Here is an 18,717-nt window from a genome sequence, read left to right on the forward strand (position 1 = left end):
TTTTAGAGAAACAAACTGCAGAACCTGGTGGACACACCAGGAGGCGCTGCAGAAAAAGGCTTAATAATGAACAACAGCGAGGGTTTCTGGCTTTAAACAGAGGTGCAAGTCGACCTCTGATTGAAGTGCGTTCAGGCAGGTTGTGTTTTCCTACACTTGATGCTGTGTGTCTACTGGCAGTAGGATGTAGCTGTGTAACTGTACACTTATGAAGTACTGTCAGAGTGTTTGTTACATGAAGTACTGTAGCTTTGTTCCATGTAGAGCTGCGTTTTTGTGCTTTTACAGCAGCGTTTGAGCTCGTCTTCACTGATGACGATGAGTAAAACTGCTGCAGTCACACCTTTGAAACACTCCATACACCCACCAGTCTTAATGTGTTACCACGTTCTTCTGGTCAGTCAGTCCTCTGTGTTAACTTTTCGTTAAAGGTGGTTGATTCTGTTTTAGTGTCTCCGCAGTGGGCAGGAAGTGTAACTTCTCTGCAAAAGAACTACACCAGAATTCATCCTTAAAATGGATTCACAGTTTGAAAGAGATCAAAACCAGAAGACTTGTTTTCAAAATTGATGATAAATATGTTTCATTCTGCTGATGGGCAGAAGAATGTCTCGCACATGTTTTGTTTTGAGTAAAGAGTTATGGAATAGCATTGGACCAAACCACTGTGAGGCCATGGGGGGGGGGGTCTATAGTTATATAGCTATATAGTTACAGTTACAGCGAAGCATTGAGAACAATGGGAGTGACTATCTGGATGTGACGACACACTTTTGAGAAGGGCCTGGTCCCCCACCGCCCCCTTCGGCCACACCCCTGTCTCCTTTAAAAACAGTTCATTGGCGTTGTTTCACCTGTTCGGTCTTAAAGAATGTCCCAGCTGAAAGGCATGCAGAGATTTTGGGTCACTTTCTCACATTTCTGGGGAAGCCTTCATTCATTTTTGCCATGCTGTAATTCGCACCGTGCCATACGAGTCGTTCTGTTGTGCCAAACCTCGCCGCTTTGACTTTCTGCTTCTCTGCGTCCGCCGTGCCTCCGTTGTAGCATCCAAAGTATCAGACACCAGGCCGAGGTCGGCGTGGCAGTCGCGCCTCGACGCCCTGAGTGCGCTGATGTTTAACGTGTGTGTTTCCTGCTGGTGCAGTGGTGTGTTCACTCTGAGCTGATGTGCCTCCAGTTTTCTGTTGCTGTAATTCTCTCTGAATAGATGATTTGTCTATTTTTGCAGACAGAAGCTGTTTTTTTAAGTTTTAACTGTAAATTATAAATTGCACTAATTGTTTTACAGATGCTCTTAGATGTGACGTTCAGGTTATTATGAATGTTGTCATAACTAAAGCTAATGATCTAGCATATATATATATATATATATATATATATATATATATATATATATATATATATATATATATATATATATATATATATATATATATACATATATATATATATATATATATATACATATATATATATATACATATATATATATATATAAAATGTTTAAATTATGTGTCTAATTGTAATAAACTAAAGACCGACTAAGAACTAAACTTTGGTGGTTTGTCTGATATTTGAAGAAGAAAACTGTGAATAAGAACCTGCTGATTTTGTTCCACAGAGTTCACACTTTAAAGATTAATAACACAACAGAAGACCATTTGTGATTCTCCAGGTACAGGTAAATATGAAAATCAGGGAAATTAACATTTTAAAATATCTTTGAATTTTGAGATATTTTGAGCAGAACCAGGCTCAGTGAGAAGGAAGCCAGAGATTAATAACAAGTATCATTTAATGCAGAGAGGTCTATTAACACATAGTGAGTGAAGAAGAAGCACTCAATGCATCATGGGAATCCCCAGCAGCCTACACCTATTGCACCATAATTAAGGGAGGATTCGGGGTCACCTGACCCAGCTCTAACTATATGCTTTAGCAAAAAGAAAAGTTTGAAGCCTAATCTTAAAAGTAGAGATAGTGTCTGTCTCCTGAATCCAAACTGAATGTTTGAATCCTGTAAATCTGCATCTAAACCCATGAATATTCAGTTTCACATTCCATTAAATGGTTTTATGTCTATTTCTTATATAATCCTTGTTTGAAAATAAGACTTTTAGGAAAGAAATGCTCCATTCTCGTCTGATGGAGCATTCTAGTCACACATTCTAGTCGAGCTAGAAAAGCATGTGATCATTTAATCATTATAAAAAGTAAATGTGACGATTAGCATTAGCATTCATTTTGTAAATCAGTTTTTGCTTTTTCATGTCACCATCCACCTTTGAAATAGGAGGCCACGCCTCTAATAATGCAAACTTTAAACCTTAATAAAAAAACATTCCACCTCATACAGGTGTTAAGAAGGCAGAAATTATCTACAGACCCCAAAACAGTTTATGTATCAAGCTGTAAACGTGTTTATTTCTGCTGTAAGAAGATTTTAACATGGGAGTCTATGGGGACTGACTCACTGCTGGAGCCTCTCCTGGACATTAAAGGAACTGCAGCTTTTTTGTTTCTTTTTGGGGGGTTTTACTTTTGGCGCTTTAGTTTCGGCTTCATTAGTTGACGCTTGTATTTCATGTGTGTTGGTGTCAGAGCGGCAGCTGTGGTGATGCTTTGCCTGACCAGCAGGGGGCAGGAGGCGAACAACTCATCAAAGATGGCCTGCGAGGGAAACGATTGCTCACTCTGCACTTTGACTTCTCTCCCCACATTATGAAGATTTTAATGACAAGCCAAGCATGAAATCAGCACCACAGTTTATGAAAACAGTGCAAGTATATTAACACGAGTAAGCTGCGGTCGTTTCGCTTGTGTACTTCTACACGATGTTTAAAAGTTGGAAAAGATCTCCTGTAAGAGTATTTATACTAATACACGTGCACTCCAATTTATGTAAAACTAAATGTAGGAATGACAATATCTTTGTTTATTTGTACTTATAATGCATTCTATACTATAAGTCATACTTTATACTATACTTTATACCTTGTTCTATATTCGTCATTACTCATATTTTGATAGATTTGTGTAACTTTACTTAAATAAAATATATACTTTGAGTACTTCTAGAATGTGGTATTGCTCATACACATGAACCTTTTATAAAATGACCAGTTTCAGTATATTTCTACACTGAATGTGTTATTGCTAATACTAGTAGGTATTGTTACCCTGTAATAGAGTATTCCTTCACAGTATCATTACAAATCTACACTGATAGTTTTTTTTATTTAAATAAAACTTCAAAAGCATGATTTATAACAGAACCTTTACTACGATTTTAAAAGCCTTACTTAACACTTTTTTCAGAATAAGGTGTCACCAGCACTGTGGTAAATTTGTGTACTTTAAATGCACAGCAAAGCTTGTGTTCATGAGTGTGATGAGACAAAGTTCTTCTAGAGGAAAGTCCTTGTACTCTATCTCTTTTTAGGAACACCTCTGGGCACTTGTTTGATTTATTTTGAAGCGTTTTTTAACCTGATTTGAATTTCTGTGGTCTCTGGAACATCAAACTTAGGACAACTCAGATTTTGCCCCTAGATAAGTTTTTTTTTTCCCGCCCTCAAAGTTATACTTTTACCATCTTTGCTACAGAATTCTCTCTAAAGTCTTATTACTAACATGTGTTTAAAAATATGTGTTTATATGCTTATTTGTGTTTCTTCACTGTGGTACTTTTAATTTGTACTTCGAAACATGTTACCATTTGCTACTGTGCTTGTACACTTTACCTGTTTCTTTGAATTTTTTTTACACCAGCTGTGGTTTTGTTCATTTGTACCTGAGTATTTATGGTGTCATTACTAATATATATATATATATATATATATGGTAATGCTAATATGTCCCTATAGGGTTTGTGTACTCCTACTTGTACTTCACACTGAGGTACTTCTAATGCAGTAGAAATAAGCTTCATTCGTAGGAGAGTGGAGGCCCTACTCCACCATATCAACTGCTAGCAAACCATCTGAGGAGGGAAAGCAGAGCTCTACTAAAATGGTGTATACTGGAGGTGGGGTCCTGCTGACTTCAACTAAGGATATAGTCGGGTGGTGGGAGGCAGCCTTCGAGGATCTGCTCAATCCCACTGACATGTCTTCCGTCGAGGAAGCAAATTTGGGGACGAGGGGAACGACTCGTCCATCGCTGGGGTGTTTTTTTTCATCTTGGCCATGAAAGGCTGGACCAGCTCTTTATCCTCGAAGAAGAAGGGTGTTTGGGCGTTTGTCCAACCGGCCACAAATCATTTGACCATGTCCCTGCAGGAGTCAGAGCTGTATGGCCCGTTTTTATGAACCATTCTGTTCCTGTATGAGCCACGTACAACCACATTGCTGGTAATAAGTCGGACTCCTTCCGAGCGGGTGTTGTCACAGATTCAGTTCATAGTTTTTATGGACAGAAGTGAAACATGACAAATGAGAATCGACACCTTCAAGTCCAAGAGCATGGTTCTCAGCAGGAAAAGGGTGGAGTGCCCATTCTGGGTTAGAGACCCAAGTGGAGGACTTTAAGTGCCTCAGGGTGTTGTTCACAAGTGAGAGGAGGGTGGAGCGGGAGATGTCTGTGATGTGGACTCTGGTTTGTACTGGTTTGTCATGCAAAAGAGAGATCTGAGTGTAATGCCCATTTACGTTCTTACTTTCACCTGTGGTCACAATCTCTGTGTAGTGACTGGAAGAATGAGATGGGAGAAATGGGGCTTTCTCCAAAAGCTGGCTGGGCTCTCCCTTAGAGATTAGGAGTTCAGCCATTTTGAAGGGACTCAGAGTAGAGCCAGCTCAGGTGATTCAGGTGTCTGATTCTGAGGCCCTGGGACAGGTCCAGGACACACTGGTGAGATTATGTCTCTCGGCTTACCTGGTAACGGCTCGGCGTTCCCTCACTTGAGCGATAGGTGACTACAGAGGTCAGGTCTGGGCTTCTCTGCTCAGACTGCTGCCCCTGTGACCGGGCCCTGGGGTACTTTCTTGTACTTTTCCTTAAGTACACCATTTATAGCTAAAGACGATCTAGACGGAAGTCCCTGCTCATATTTGACGAATCAGCTCGAAGAAGGACATAAATTCATTTTAATTCCAATTATTTCTGAGATGTAAAACTTTACAAAAAATGTTTTTACTGTTATTATTGTTTTTATTACAAAAGATCCCTAGAAGTTATACTTGTATACCACCGTCTGTCCTGTAACAAAACCTTTCTCATGTGTCTCAAGGCTATTGCGTCTGTATGGAGTTGGAGTACTTTTGTAATGCATAACTGTGGTATTTCTAATCTAGGACTGAATTATTACTAACCTATGTGTGTAACTTGAGCTGTTACTGTGTATTTCAACACGTTTTGCTTTGTCTGGGCTCAGTTCCTCTTCTGAGGTGAAACATGAGGACTCTGTTTCTGATTCATATTCTTCAGACTGTGTTTTCTTCTCGAAGTGAGACCTCGTGGTTTTCCCCGCTCTCTGCCTCATCTGGACGTCACAGGGAATTTCCAGTGGGGAAGGAAATCAAGTCAACTTTATTTCAACTGACAATCGTCAGTCAGTGTCACCTGCGGGACTGCTGTCGCTCCCTCTGGATTATAATCCCACTCGGATTAAAATTATTGATTAAAGTTGTTAAAGTGTAATGACGCGCCCGTGTCGCGTCATGACGTACTCCGGGTAAAGTGGATGGATCGGTGGCTCAGCATGGCGCAGTGATGTGCACAAGTGAAGCGAACTGAGGAGGACTGTCACTCAAAGAGAACTCTTCACCTGACCGACCGAAACAGGTAACAGCCTGGTTAACTAACCAGCTAACTAAACTAACCAGCCAGCTGCACGTTTCCATTCATAATCACAACTTCAGTGGGACCCGTTACAACTCTTTGGCAGCTGGCTTTGTTTTGCTGCTTACTTCCTCATTAGCCAGGTAACTGTTAGGACCCCGGGCCAAACTCCATGTTAAAAACGGTAAACTGTTATTTTCTGTAATGTTAGTAGCCTCGGGAATATTTCACGTCACCGTTAAAGTGCATTACGTGTTTGTAACACCCACCACCTAATTCGGCCACGATTAATCAAACATCAAGTCCTCGGGTTAGTGAAAGTTAGAACTTTAATCCAACTTTTAATCTCGTTTAACTCGCTCTGGTCTTTGGTAGCCAAAGGGCAGAATGGTTAAACTGACAAAATAATTAAAACGATATTTTTATTTACACTGAACTGCTGTGTGGATTTTAGACTTGCCGAATACATGACTGGGGTCTGCTGATTCTGGTATCTATTCATTTATATCGCAATGTTCGGTGTACCGAAGTGAAGAGCGAAGGACGGTGTAACTGGCAGATTTTAATACGAAGTTTTGTGTAACGCTCTCCGCATACGGAACCTACGAGGCTAGCTCCTGGGCAGCCAGGACAAGCAGCGGTTAGCGAGGACGGGGCTCGCTTTGACTTGAAGCCGGAGATTAGACCCGAGCTGCACTGAGGTCGATGCTGTGGAAGCGCCGGCCAACAGTCTGCCTGCTTTAACGGCCGCTTTAGCCACATGAACAACAACAACAACAACCCGGAGGAGCTAATTAGCTGTTAGCCGCAGAGCTAACGTAGATCACACAGGCACGCTCGTGAGAACGAGGACGCGCGATGCTGCTGACAGGTAACAAGTGTCAGCGATCAATAATCAGTAGTTATTATCAGATATATACGACTGTGTATTACAAACTGTGTATTACCGAAGGTTAAATATATATTTTTATATATAATAAACAAAGAGTGAATTCCGAGAACAGAAAACTCAGTTCACAAGGTATAAAATTAATAAACTGACAATAAAAAACGACAACAGCCAAAAAACATTTAATAAGATGGCCAAAAAAGAGGCAAATTTATGAAAGACCTGCAGATTCACGAGAAAAATGTGCACTTCGCAAATCCAATTTTTGAGGAAAAGGATAAAAATTGATAAATATCAGGAGAAAACTCAGGTAAACTCACGAGAAACACGTGCACAAGTGTAAGAAAGCAAAAATGAGGAAACCTTCAGAGGTGCTCAAATTTCAATAATCGTTGAGGAAGTTAGTTGCTGGAGACACCTGGCCTACTTCTGCAGGTTACTGCTGGAGGTCTCACAGTGTGATGAACTGAGATGGAAGTATTTCCCTCCATAGTCACGTTTTTAGAAGTCAGCAGGTAAATTTCTCAACGGGACTAAAGCCCGAGTGTTTACTGCCGTCATGTCAACTGTTTACATTTAGTTTTTTGCTTGCATGTTTCAGGGCTTGCTCAGCAAAGTTTGTGCTCTTGAATTTGTTGAATTCGTCATTCTAATGCAATAAGGACTGTCTCCATGTTTTTCTTTTCTGCTTCTTCTTCTTCTTTTTTGGTACAAGAATTTCCAAATTCCCTAATACAAAAGCAAGGACCAAAGCCGGCTTACCAGCTTAAATAGATGATATTAGCTCTTTATTACTCCTTATAAAGGACGTATTAAAGCCTTATTTAGCATGACTGAAACACCAAACAAAAAAGTGTCAGTGGTGTGTCCCCATTGTGAAGTGAGGTGGAGTTTCTAACAGATTCACTGGTAGTTTGACACTCATTAATCCACACAGCTCCAAAATAATGATAACAGCTACTGAGTTCCAGTTAAAATAACAACTGCATGCTTGTTTAAGCATCTAAAAACTGTCAGGTGAAACTTGTGCAGCAGGTTTATACCTCCCACCAACACCAGAAAAAACCCCATCTCCTGTCCAACAGCATGCCTTCAAAGACCATTTACTGTGTGATCAGGCTGTTGTGTGGTTTCTGGGCTGCAGTGAAAGCAGCGTAGGTGTTAAGTGAAGGAGGAGGTGACATACAAGTGAAATGGCCTTCACTCTAATATCAGTCGAAAGACTGTAATAAGACACACAAAAAGGCAACTTTTATAAAGGCCTCTAAGTCAGGGGTGGGCAACTCCACGCCTCAAGGGCCGGTGTCCTGCAGGTTTTAGATCTCACCCTGGGTCAATTTACCTGAATCAAATGATTAGTTCATCACCAGGCCTCTGGAGAACTTCAAGACATGCTGAGGAGGTAATTTAGCAATTTAATTCAGCTGTGTTGGTTTAAGGACACATCTGCCCACCCCTGCTCTAAGTGGTCAGGTATAAAATGCAGTTTTTAAGAACCAGTTCGTTTACCATTTACAGGCCTATATGCATCATAAAAAGGGATGCACCAGCACAACTTTCAACGCCATTCATCTGTACGCTAACATCAGGCTGAGCCTTAATGTTGCTTCTCTAACTTTCTAAAATAAAATATGCCAAAACAAAAGAAAAGAAAAATGCATTTACAAATGTATTCTTTATTTGAGCTGAGTGTGAGAGTCTTTACTGCTGGTACTCCTCCTGTCCCTGCTCTCAGTCTCACTGTGGGTGCACCTCCTCACACACGGAGTGGAGCACACAGAGAAACAGGAGAAGAGAAATAGTATTATAATGCCACTGTTCTGTCACTGCAAGTGCACAAAGGCTTCCCAACATGTGGGAAAACGTAACGAGAGAGAGGATGGAAAAAGCTGTCGGCAGTTTCTGGTTAAATTAAAAACTTTAGTAAATGTGCAAAGTAACTGCTGACCCCTAAAAAGGCCTTTAACCCTCAAATAAACCGTCAATAAAGTTGCTTTCAGTAAATTTTCTGTTGCTAAAATAAGAGATTAACCATTAATCGTTGCAGTTCTGCAGTTGATCGTTTTTAATGGTCGCTTTGAAAAAAGAAAGTTGTGAATGAAGTAGTTGTAATAGAAAGTAGAGTATTTAGGGAGTAAGTAATTTTACTCATATAGAATTCTAATTCAAGGTGAAGACGGTTGTGTAGAGGAGTGCAAATAAAAAGCCTCAGTTATAATTAAATGTGTTGTGATGAGCAGAAAACATAAAATAATTAGAATGAACAGAGCACTTTCGTCATTCTGGTCTCTTACTCATAATAATCGCTGATGTCATTCCGTGGGTTTAACTGACATGTTGCTCGACCTTTTGCAGACGCCACCATGGCCGGAGACGACCACTACCTACACACTCCTAACCAGGTAAACTCAACTGGGGCTCAGCCTCCATTTTTTTTATAATGTCCAGCATGGGGCCGACTATTCTGGGTATAAAGAGAAGTCAGAGAGTACAGAGGTCTGCGGAAAATCTTACCTCTGTGACCTCAGTAAACAGTTTCCTGATGCATTTATAGTCTCAGTCACTAATTATAAGTCGTGTTTGACCCAATATGATGATGATTTGGTAAATTATGCTCCTTTTGTAGTCAGAAAGGGAGACAAAGCAAGGGCTGTTTTAGGATGTCGTTGACAAAATGATGACGAAAAAAGCAGCAGGCTCCAAAAACATGACTTTAATAACCAGTGGGAGATGTCACAGTTTCTGCAGGCTGACAAATAACAGCCCATATTTCTGCTCTGAAGGAGAAAATCTCCCCCCTTTTTAAACCCTTTGAAATACTTGGATCTACACCAGTATCAAGGTATCACAACCTTTTTAGAAATGCGGTATTAAAGTGGGAAGTGCTCACATGTGTGCACGTAAATGAGACAGTATCAATATCGATCCTCAACATTAGGAAATTGTGCTGCTATTTTTGTTCCTTCTTCCTCATGAACGGAGCCATAAAAAGGCTCTTTGAGTCACTTCTGTCCAACATCATGCAGATTATTGAAGAACGTGATTGGCCAGCAGCTTTGTTGTTTGATTACCTGTACTGATCATCGAGTCTAGTGCAGTAATACTTTCTATTACTGTGTTAGACACAAATGTAATGTGATTACAGTAACTCATTTCTTTGGAACATTTTCCACGCAGCACTTTTCAGTTGTTCTTTAGCTTTTTTTGATCATTACTGTTTCTGTGGGTTCTCCTCTGATCTTCTTCTGATCTTTACCTTCCTGGTTGTCATCTTCAACTCCTTCCTCCTCTCCAGCTTCATCTTCCTTGTATTTCTTGGTCTTCGTATAGCTCTTATTGATTATATTCTTCATCTGCGTGATCTTCTTCTTGATGTTCGTCTACATCGTCACCCTTTTCTTCTTTTTCTTCTTGGCCTTAATCTTCTTGAACAGCTTCATCTTCTACTTGTCGGTCTTTGTCTTCCTCGTGGTCTTATACCTGTTCTTCCTCGTCTTGATCTGTCTCTTCTTCTTGATTTGCTTGTATATTCCTGATCTATGTCAGTCCTTTCTTTTCCTTCTTTGTCTTCTTCTTCTCGTCCTTCTTATTGATCTTTTTCCTTGGTCGTGGTTCCTTTGTGGCACCGATTCATGCAGTCTCTTTGAACAGACCATGCTGGGGTATCTCTTCTGCTTGAACCCTGAGAAGCACTGATGTGGTGCTCTGGTCCGAGCTGCTGTTAATAACTCTCCTGTTCTTGTTAATGAACTGTTGTTTCTTTGGTATAACATGAATTATTGCAGTTAACATCACTCAAGCTGCACACATGTGAAGAACAAAAACTAAATAATAATAATGTCTTCCTGTGTTTAGCTAAGTCTAAAGTCAGACTTCGTGTTTTTGTGTCTACTGCAGATGTTCGATAACATCATGATGGACCCGTCATGGGAGTTTTCACATTTTGCGATGCCTCAAACGACGTCTCTGCGGACAGGTGAGAGTCCTGCAGGTGTGTCCCACACCGTCAGCTTCTCTTTAAAGTGGATGTCTTTGGGTTTCAGACTGCTGGTCCAACAATAAGACGTCATGTAGTACTTTCCTGTTGGTTTGATTTGACCTCTGTACTTTCAGAGTTTATTTACTTTGAATGTGTTGTGTTGTTTTTATCTGGATTTCCCCTTTGTTTCTGAACAATAGTATAATTTCTGAAGAAAAAAAAAGAGCAGCCATGGGTGGCATTAATCATCTCTTAAACTTCTCATTTTGAGATGACGGCTTAATCTTCGTGCATAAAAATACCACAATGCCGTGCAACCATCACGCCTGTCTCTCCTGCCGTCCCAACAAAAGCTGTCAGGTCTTTTGTTTTCAGATGGTTTCCTTTGGTCTCACTCACTCCGCCCTCCTGAGGTTATTATTACTGTGTGGTTGGCATGAAATAAAAAACATACAGGTGGAGGTGAAGTATCTGCTGCCCCATTTGTGTAATTGTGTTGAGCTCATACTTTACATACTCGAGCCTGATTGAAAAGCAGTTTAGTTCTTTTCCTGTTGCAGTGTTTGCTTCCTGACACTCGTCGTTTGGTTGACTGTGGTCGTTATATCCACACGTATCATTGTTGTTTAGGTAATACCTAAACATTCTTCATACCAAACATACCTAAACATTCTTCTTGTTTAGGTAATACTCAAAAAGGGACCCACTAAGACTTATGGCACTGGTATTCCCTGTAAAAAAATCTATTTACCCAAAAAACCCCAACAATAAATTTCATAAATAGTGGCTGTGTGATTTGGTTTAAAGTTCCAGGAAAAGTCAGACAAATGGACTTTGACTTGGACTGTTATGTCAGACAATGAGGGCTTTATATGGACCGTTACGGCATGAATGAAGCCTTTGTTCAGACAGAAGCTGAAGGCTCTATAACATGTGTGAAAGAAACATTAAAACCACACACAGGTTGAACAGATGCTGCTGAGGAGGAAAAACTTCCGAAACTCCACTTTCTTTTTGCAAAAGTGAATTTCTGTTGAGGGGGAAAAATGAAGGTAAAGTGAAAGAGGAGTTTCATGACGTGTCCTCTGTGGTGGCTGTGGGACGGCAGCTCAGCTCTCACTTCCCTTTAATATCAACACATCGTTTCTCTGAGTAGAGACAGAGGTGTAGGTCACACGGGGAAACTGGCTCCTCTTTACATTTACATGTACATTTACATGTGGCTACAGTGGTACACAGAAAGCGGCGATTACAGCATTTCTTCTTTTAACGTATGGAAAAATACAACCGGTCTCTCCTGCACATATGGATGGCAGAGGAAACGCAACGAGGTTTTTCAAAGCTCGACATTTCACAGTTCATATTTCATGTGAGACAACATTTCACCGACATTAAACAGAATCTCACATGACGGGAAACCTGACATGAAACACAATATGTCGCAAAAGACATTAAACATAACGTGACATTTTAGAAAATGTGTCATCAAACAAAATTGAATGAAAGATGACGTTTAAATCTCATTTCACAAAACACAGCGCGAAACAACGTTTTAGAAAATCAACATTGCGCAAGACGGCCGCGTTACGAGTTTTACAAATGACAATTCAGGAAAGGATCACCGCAAAAGACATTTCAGGTGGCACGAAATTTCATTCGAAGCGCAGACACTCGAAACACTGTCGCGTACAGATTTCTTGAAAGCCGTTTTACAGGATGTTGATAACAAATGAGACAAGAGATTTCAGGGAAGATGTTTTACATTCTCCTACTTATCAGATGCATGTTTTAAGAAAAACTGATGCCATTTCAAAAAATACAACAGAAAAAAACATAAAACATTTCTGAAAAGAGAGTTTAGAAAAAAATGAGACGCCACAACAGGTGATGACCTCACACAAAACATTTCTTATTGCACATCACAAAAGTTTGAGGTTAAAAAGGAGCTCAAACTGAAATGCTGGTTGAACACTCTTTACGGTCTACTTATCAGTAATAATGACATAGTTGTAATAATCTTTGGTTATTAAACCGTGGAAACCTCAAACTGTGGAAGGGAGTTCCCCTCACTGTGTCAAAGTGCTGCTCACAGGAGATCGTTGGGGTTCTCCCTCTAATATTGATGGTCTGCACCTCAAAGAGTCTTATCACTGAAACTGAATAGGATTGGTTAGAGCACTGCTGGTCAGCAGATGGTTGTCTGAGGGGGACAAACCAGAGACCAGACCAAGGGTGAGGGGTGACAGATACCTCAGGGAAACTTTGTGTAGAGAAAAGCGTAGCTCGGTCTTTATTTCATGTGTAAGATATCTCAGATAAGTTCTCTGACACCTCTAAATGCCTCGATTGTCTGAAACCCCAAAACGAATTTTCAAAGAAACAAATCAGCTGTATGAGAAGGTGTTTGAATCTGTCTGAATCTGAATCTGAGTCTGAATCTGAGTCTTTGTGGTTTCAGTGGACGGACCGTTCCTGCAGATCGTGGAGCAGCCCAAACAGGTAACACTCATCTGTCCCGTCTTATCAGAGATGACTGACCGCTGGGTTTAGTTTATCTTTAAATTGGTTTTATTTAGAATTAAAAAAGGGAAATGACTTCAGGACAGGATGTTTGGCTGTTTACGTCACACCTGTAACGACTGCTGTTTTCTTTTCCTGTGTTATGAATAAATCTTCTTCTTTTTGGTACCGGTACTGGTTTTATTTTGTTGTATTTATCAGCGACACCTTAAAGGCCGGTCCATGGCGCAAAAAAGGTTGGGCACCGCTGCTTTAATGGAACAGTGAAACACAGTTAGGTCTTAAGTTGTGCAGCAAATTGGAGCAAAGACTGAGGGGGGTTTCAATAACAGGGTCATTAAAGAGTCAGTGATTAAAGTGAAGGATGTTAAGGTGTTAAAAGGTCCTGTGTTGAATTTACAGGTGTTATTTTTAACACTGACGGAAGAAATAAATTTAACGCTCATACGACCTATTTTATTGACCGTCTGTGGTCATTAATGATCTCTGTTATACTTTAAACAGGAAATCTTTATTTAACGTGTTTCTCGTGGTGTGCTGCTTGCTTTCTGCTCAAGCTTGTATTTACAGTCAAACTGAAGTATGTAAATTTGGATGTAGCCGTTGGCACGTCACCCATTGATTATAAAGCCTCATCATTAGCATTTCTGTCACCGCCATGATGTTTTTGGACGAAAGGTCGAAGTGTTAGCGGCGCTGTTTATCCCGGGAGTGGGAGGGGACTGACGTGGGTGGAGTTTTTCCCATTAATTTTTGAGCTTTGAATCCTAAACATTTACACCTTTAATCTAATTTCGCCCCCTAAATGTCACACCCTCCCTGCCCGTATATATTTATTTGATGACAGAGCTCCTTTAACTTCAGCTGGATTAACACTGATGACTCAACAGGAAGAAAGGGAAGCATCGGGAGTCTCAGAGTTGGATTTCACCCACCTGTTTAATGAATAATCACCTGAACGTGTGTTTAGGACAACAAAGTGACTGATTGTCAGCTGATGCATTGATACAGGTGTGTACTGATGTCTTTGTTTTCCAGCGCGGCTTCAGGTTCAGGTACGGCTGCGAGGGGCCGTCTCACGGCGGTCTGCCGGGGGCCACCAGCGAGAAGAACAGGAAGACCTACCCCACCGTCAAGGTAATGCTTCCTGTCTGCGCTTGTTCTCCAGGCGTCGGACGTGCGGTCTGCAAATGTAACCTCGTCCTGCGCACTCGCTACAGTCAGCTGACTCACCTGCTGAGTGCAGCGTTTAAAGTTTCTTCCAGTTTGTTGGTCCAGGAAGTGTTTGAAGCACACAGAGTGAGCACTAAAATCAGATTGTGGTTCACTTCTGTCTGCAGCGGCAAGAGGAAATAAAACAGTTTCCTGCAGAGACTTTAATACTGCTGAGGCATCAGGCCGACTGTTTCTGTCGTTTTGCTGATTGAAGTCATCAAACTGACTAAACCTGTTTTGAACTGAAGCTGAAATGTGAAAGTAATGCCGTAGTGCGATTGAAGCTCTGGGAAATGATTGTTTATATCAGTTTCATCGCAGTGATTGTTCAGTGAGAGTAACACAGAGCTCCTTTAACTTCAGTTATTAATAACACACGCAGCCATTAAATGAGTTATTCATCACACTGTTTCTGCTTTCACAAGCTAACACAGAGTAAGACCAGCGATGAGACCCAGTCCTGCTCTGCTGTATGTGCTGTATACCTGAGTATCAGTATAATGACACCGAGCTCACCTGGATGTTCGGAGGCCGAGCGGTCCCTCTGTGAACTGACTGTCCTGCTGAGGTTGAAGCTCAAACTGTTTGTTGAGACAAGCCTTATTAGATCAAACCAGCTTCCTTCTGGTTAATTTTGGCTGACGTTATCTTGCCAGTTGAAGTTTTTAGTTGTAGGAAATAGAGCTGCCACAAACGATTATTTTGATAGTCGACTAGTCACCGATTATTTTTGCGATTAGTGGACTAATCAGATCATGCATGCATTGAACGTAAAACGTACAGCTTATTGCACCAGCAGCATCTGCTCTTATATAACTATCATTAGCTTACAACTTTAAGTGTTTAAGGTATGTGCTAACTAAAAATAAAGACAAGATGATAGTTTATTAAATTTTAATGAAATTTGCAGATTGTTTCGGTGGAGTTTAACAAACTCAGCCGTCTGCTCCTTGCTATCTAAAATATAACAGGACACCGGAGTATATTCTCGAGCATCTCACACTTCTGATAATCAGTTGTCTGCTTGGCGTTTATTCAGCTGTGTAAAAACTATAACTTTAATCTCAGCCAAACCGATTTACTCAGGAACAAATAAAATACTAAAAAAAGCCAAACAATAACATTTTTAAGTTATCTAAGTGACTTATATATCATGTTTAACCTGAGTAGCGAAAGACGGCGGTGGGTTAGAAAATGATTTGCCGGGAGTCCGCGGTTTTCAATGGCTCTAGTGAGCCTTGCCCCCGGCTAGCTATCGAGCTAGTGGGTAACAGACGTCTCCGAAAACGTCAGAGCGCTTTTGAAAATATGTGGTGTCTTGATAAACTGAGCAGATATTTGAAGTTTACACAGCTACATTCTCGCCTGAAAATATGTTAAACGTTTATTTTGTGACCCAGAAAGAATAATAAGAGTAATATTAAAACTAACTAGCTGCCGCCATTGTTGGAAACTGAGCAGGGCCGCGCTATGAATTCTGGGACACAGCTTCTTCTTCTTCGGGGTTTAACGGCAGCTGGCATCCTTGTACATGCAGTGCTGCCATCTTCTGTTTCAGTCCGTTATTACACTCTTAAATCCTACTACTTATTCCTGCGTCTTTTGGGATCTTACAAAGCTTCAAATGACGCGTCGACTATTAAATTAGTCGTCGACGATTTTGATAGTCGACTAATCGTGGCAGCCCTAGTAGGAGAATAAAATCAAAGCTAGTTTTAAGGTCAGGATTATACGTGAGGCGTACTTGAGTCCATAAATTTCATCATCAGACGTTGACCACGAGCATACGTGTGGATGTCCACATAAATATCAGGTACTTTTCTATCTACTGCAGAAGTTCCTTTGCTTTATTGTGATTTCACATGTTTTAGCGTCTGTTCAAGAGAGAAATGGATCTGTAATATATAATATATACATTCTTATCTTTACCTTAATAGTGTGAAACAGACTTCGTAAATGACAGAGGGAGAGATCCTAGTTTAAAGCAGTCAGTGTGGGTTGGACTAAGCTGTGCAGACAGTAATGTAAAGAAGTGTTTGTAAAATTCCAAAAGGAAACAATTCCAATCTGGGCATTTGCCTGATTACATCAAAGCTATGGCTGAGGAAACTTCCAGCTGATACATGGGTTCATGCAATCCTGTTTTAAGTTCTGGTGGAATTTCAGGAATGTTAAGTTTGGCTAGAAAGTCATTAATTGTGTTGTAGTTGGTTTGTGATCCTGAGGTGTAGAGCTCTGAGTAAAAGTCCTTTAATACATCGCCAAAAGTTGATTCTGTTCATCTGGACGTCCAGATGAACAGAATCAACTTTTGGCAATTTACTTACCTGGATGATTGAGCATGCATCAGGATGTCCCTGAATACATGATTCACTTTTTCATGAGCCGTGAAAGTTTAAGAATACCTGACCCTAGATACCTTAAGAAGGCTTGGCAGTTATCTATCAGGTTTGTCGCCGTTCAGTTGAGTAGGTTGTAAGTAGGTCAAGCCTCGTTTTGAGTTCAACATGCTTTTTGAGAGCAGACTGCTCATCGGCCTCCTTAACTTGTTGCATTAACCTATTTCGTTCATGAGTGGCTTGTTTTTGCTGAATAAGTAGTAATTTGGCCTTAAAGGCATCCCATACAACAACGCTGGAAGTCTCTGGGGAGGAGTTAGTAGCAAAGCAAAAGCCTATCTCGTCTTCTGTCATTAGACAGAAGGGTTGAGTTGAAATCCCGTTGTAGGTGGGTGTAAAATAGCAGCAGGTCCACTCCCGCTGTGATTGGCACAGGAGTGGACCTGCTGCAGGCATTAAGTGTCAATATTGGCGTAAACGATACTCCAATACGTGTGGTACACGTGTGAGAGGTCTCTCTTGGTAGGATGTGAAGGACGCCACGCGTCACACAATCCATATTCAGATACAAAGGCTTGAATGACTGATGCAGATTTGCTTGTAACATTACTCTAAACCAGGGCTGGCCAATTCCAGGCCTCGAGAGCTGAATCAAATGAGTAGTTCATCACCAGGCCTCTGGAGAACTTCAAGAAATGTTGAGGAGGTAATTTAGCCATTTAAATAAGCTGTGGTGGATCAAGGACGCATCTAAAACCTGCAGGACACCAGAACTGGGTCTAACCAACAATTAAAATCATCCCCCGGGATGAGAGAGTACTTATTTAAGGCAGGTTTGAAGAGAGTCTCGTCATCTCTGTTCGGAGCATAAACATTTACTAGAGCGACCAAAGTGTTGCACAATTTCCCACTGACTATAACAACTGTGCAGATTTGTGTGCTACAACATCCCGGGCCTCAAAGGGAATATTCTCGACGATCATATCGTGCTTTAGCCTGGAAACGTGAGTGGAAGCACCGGCACCTCCACCGTGGGAGGACACGTCCAGTATTTTTACTTTTCAATTTTTAACTTAGTATTGACGAATATTTACTGCATACCTAGGATGTTTGTGGATTCCTGGGGATGACTAAAGTATCTACCTAATCTGTCTAATGTAATCCGAATAGTGTTTGTTTTTTCTTGTATGACGATTCAGTGTGTGGTTAAACGTTTTCATGCTGACATGAAGGGGAGTTTCACCGGTCTGCCCTACTTAAGGCCAAAGTGGGCAACATGTGGCCCACGATGTGAAATGAGTCTGACATCCGTGTCTTAAAGGGTTGCATTAACTTGTAACGAGTTTAAAATCACAAAAATGTTGTGTTATGAATGTGTCGTAACAGTATCATAGACTTAAACCTCTCTTGGGAGTTGTCTTAAGGATCCTGTGATTTAGATATTTGAGTCCTCAGTGGAGGAAAGGTCTCGTTTACTCGTTTACGACACGTGGGCAATAATGCATTGAGTATTTAAAACATGTAAAAAAAAAAGAGAGAAGAGAAAAGTTGCATAAATCACATTTAAAGGAAGTGTGCAGGGTTTGCCCCTGCTTACTTGTGATTTAGGAACCAGCTGTTAAACAGTGCGTCGCTGCGTCTGCTTGAACAGGTCAAAACGAGTCGCGTGAAGCCGTCGTTTCAGCGGCGTTACAAAGCTGCACGGTCTTTTCTCGTGAGCAGGGGAGAGGCTGGTGTTTACTATTGTCTGCCGAAGGGTGGTTTTGTTTCACTGTGGTTTTGGTTGGAGGTGACCGTCGCTGGCTTTAGAAGCCGGGGCGCTCTTGTTTCCACCCTGCGCTCTGTATGAGACTGACACAAGAACACGAGCTCGAGTTTCCTGCCGTGTTGTTTCTGTTGATGTTTAGTTTGGAGTCTGAAGCTCCCACATGTTCCGACCAAACCAGAAAACATGGGAAATCCCCAGATTCCTGCTTCTGTCTTTGTCTCGC

General features: G+C 41.0%; 1 protein-coding gene across 2 annotated transcripts in view; it reads left to right on the plus strand.

Moving 5' to 3' along the window:
• The first annotated feature begins 5,575 nt into the window (after positions 1–5,575).
• The window catches only part of nfkb1 (nuclear factor of kappa light polypeptide gene enhancer in B-cells 1), a 30,810-nt gene continuing 17,668 nt past the window's right edge, over positions 5,576–18,717 (plus strand). Inside the window, exons 1-5 of one of the 2 annotated variants that reach the window (XM_063493034.1) lie at positions 5,576–5,787; positions 9,029–9,075; positions 10,571–10,664; positions 13,111–13,151; positions 14,211–14,309. In XM_063493034.1, coding sequence (XP_063349104.1) covers positions 9,037–9,075; positions 10,571–10,664; positions 13,111–13,151; positions 14,211–14,309 — 273 coding nt within the window. In that variant the 5' untranslated portion in view covers positions 5,576–5,787; positions 9,029–9,036. The remainder of the gene's footprint in view (positions 5,788–9,028; positions 9,076–10,570; positions 10,665–13,110; positions 13,152–14,210; positions 14,310–18,717) is intronic. The other variant, XM_063493042.1, reaches the window with a different exon arrangement.

This window comes from Pelmatolapia mariae, linkage group LG2 (genome assembly GCF_036321145.2).
Source record: "Pelmatolapia mariae isolate MD_Pm_ZW linkage group LG2, Pm_UMD_F_2, whole genome shotgun sequence".
NCBI classification, from domain to species: domain Eukaryota; kingdom Metazoa; phylum Chordata; class Actinopteri; order Cichliformes; family Cichlidae; genus Pelmatolapia; species Pelmatolapia mariae.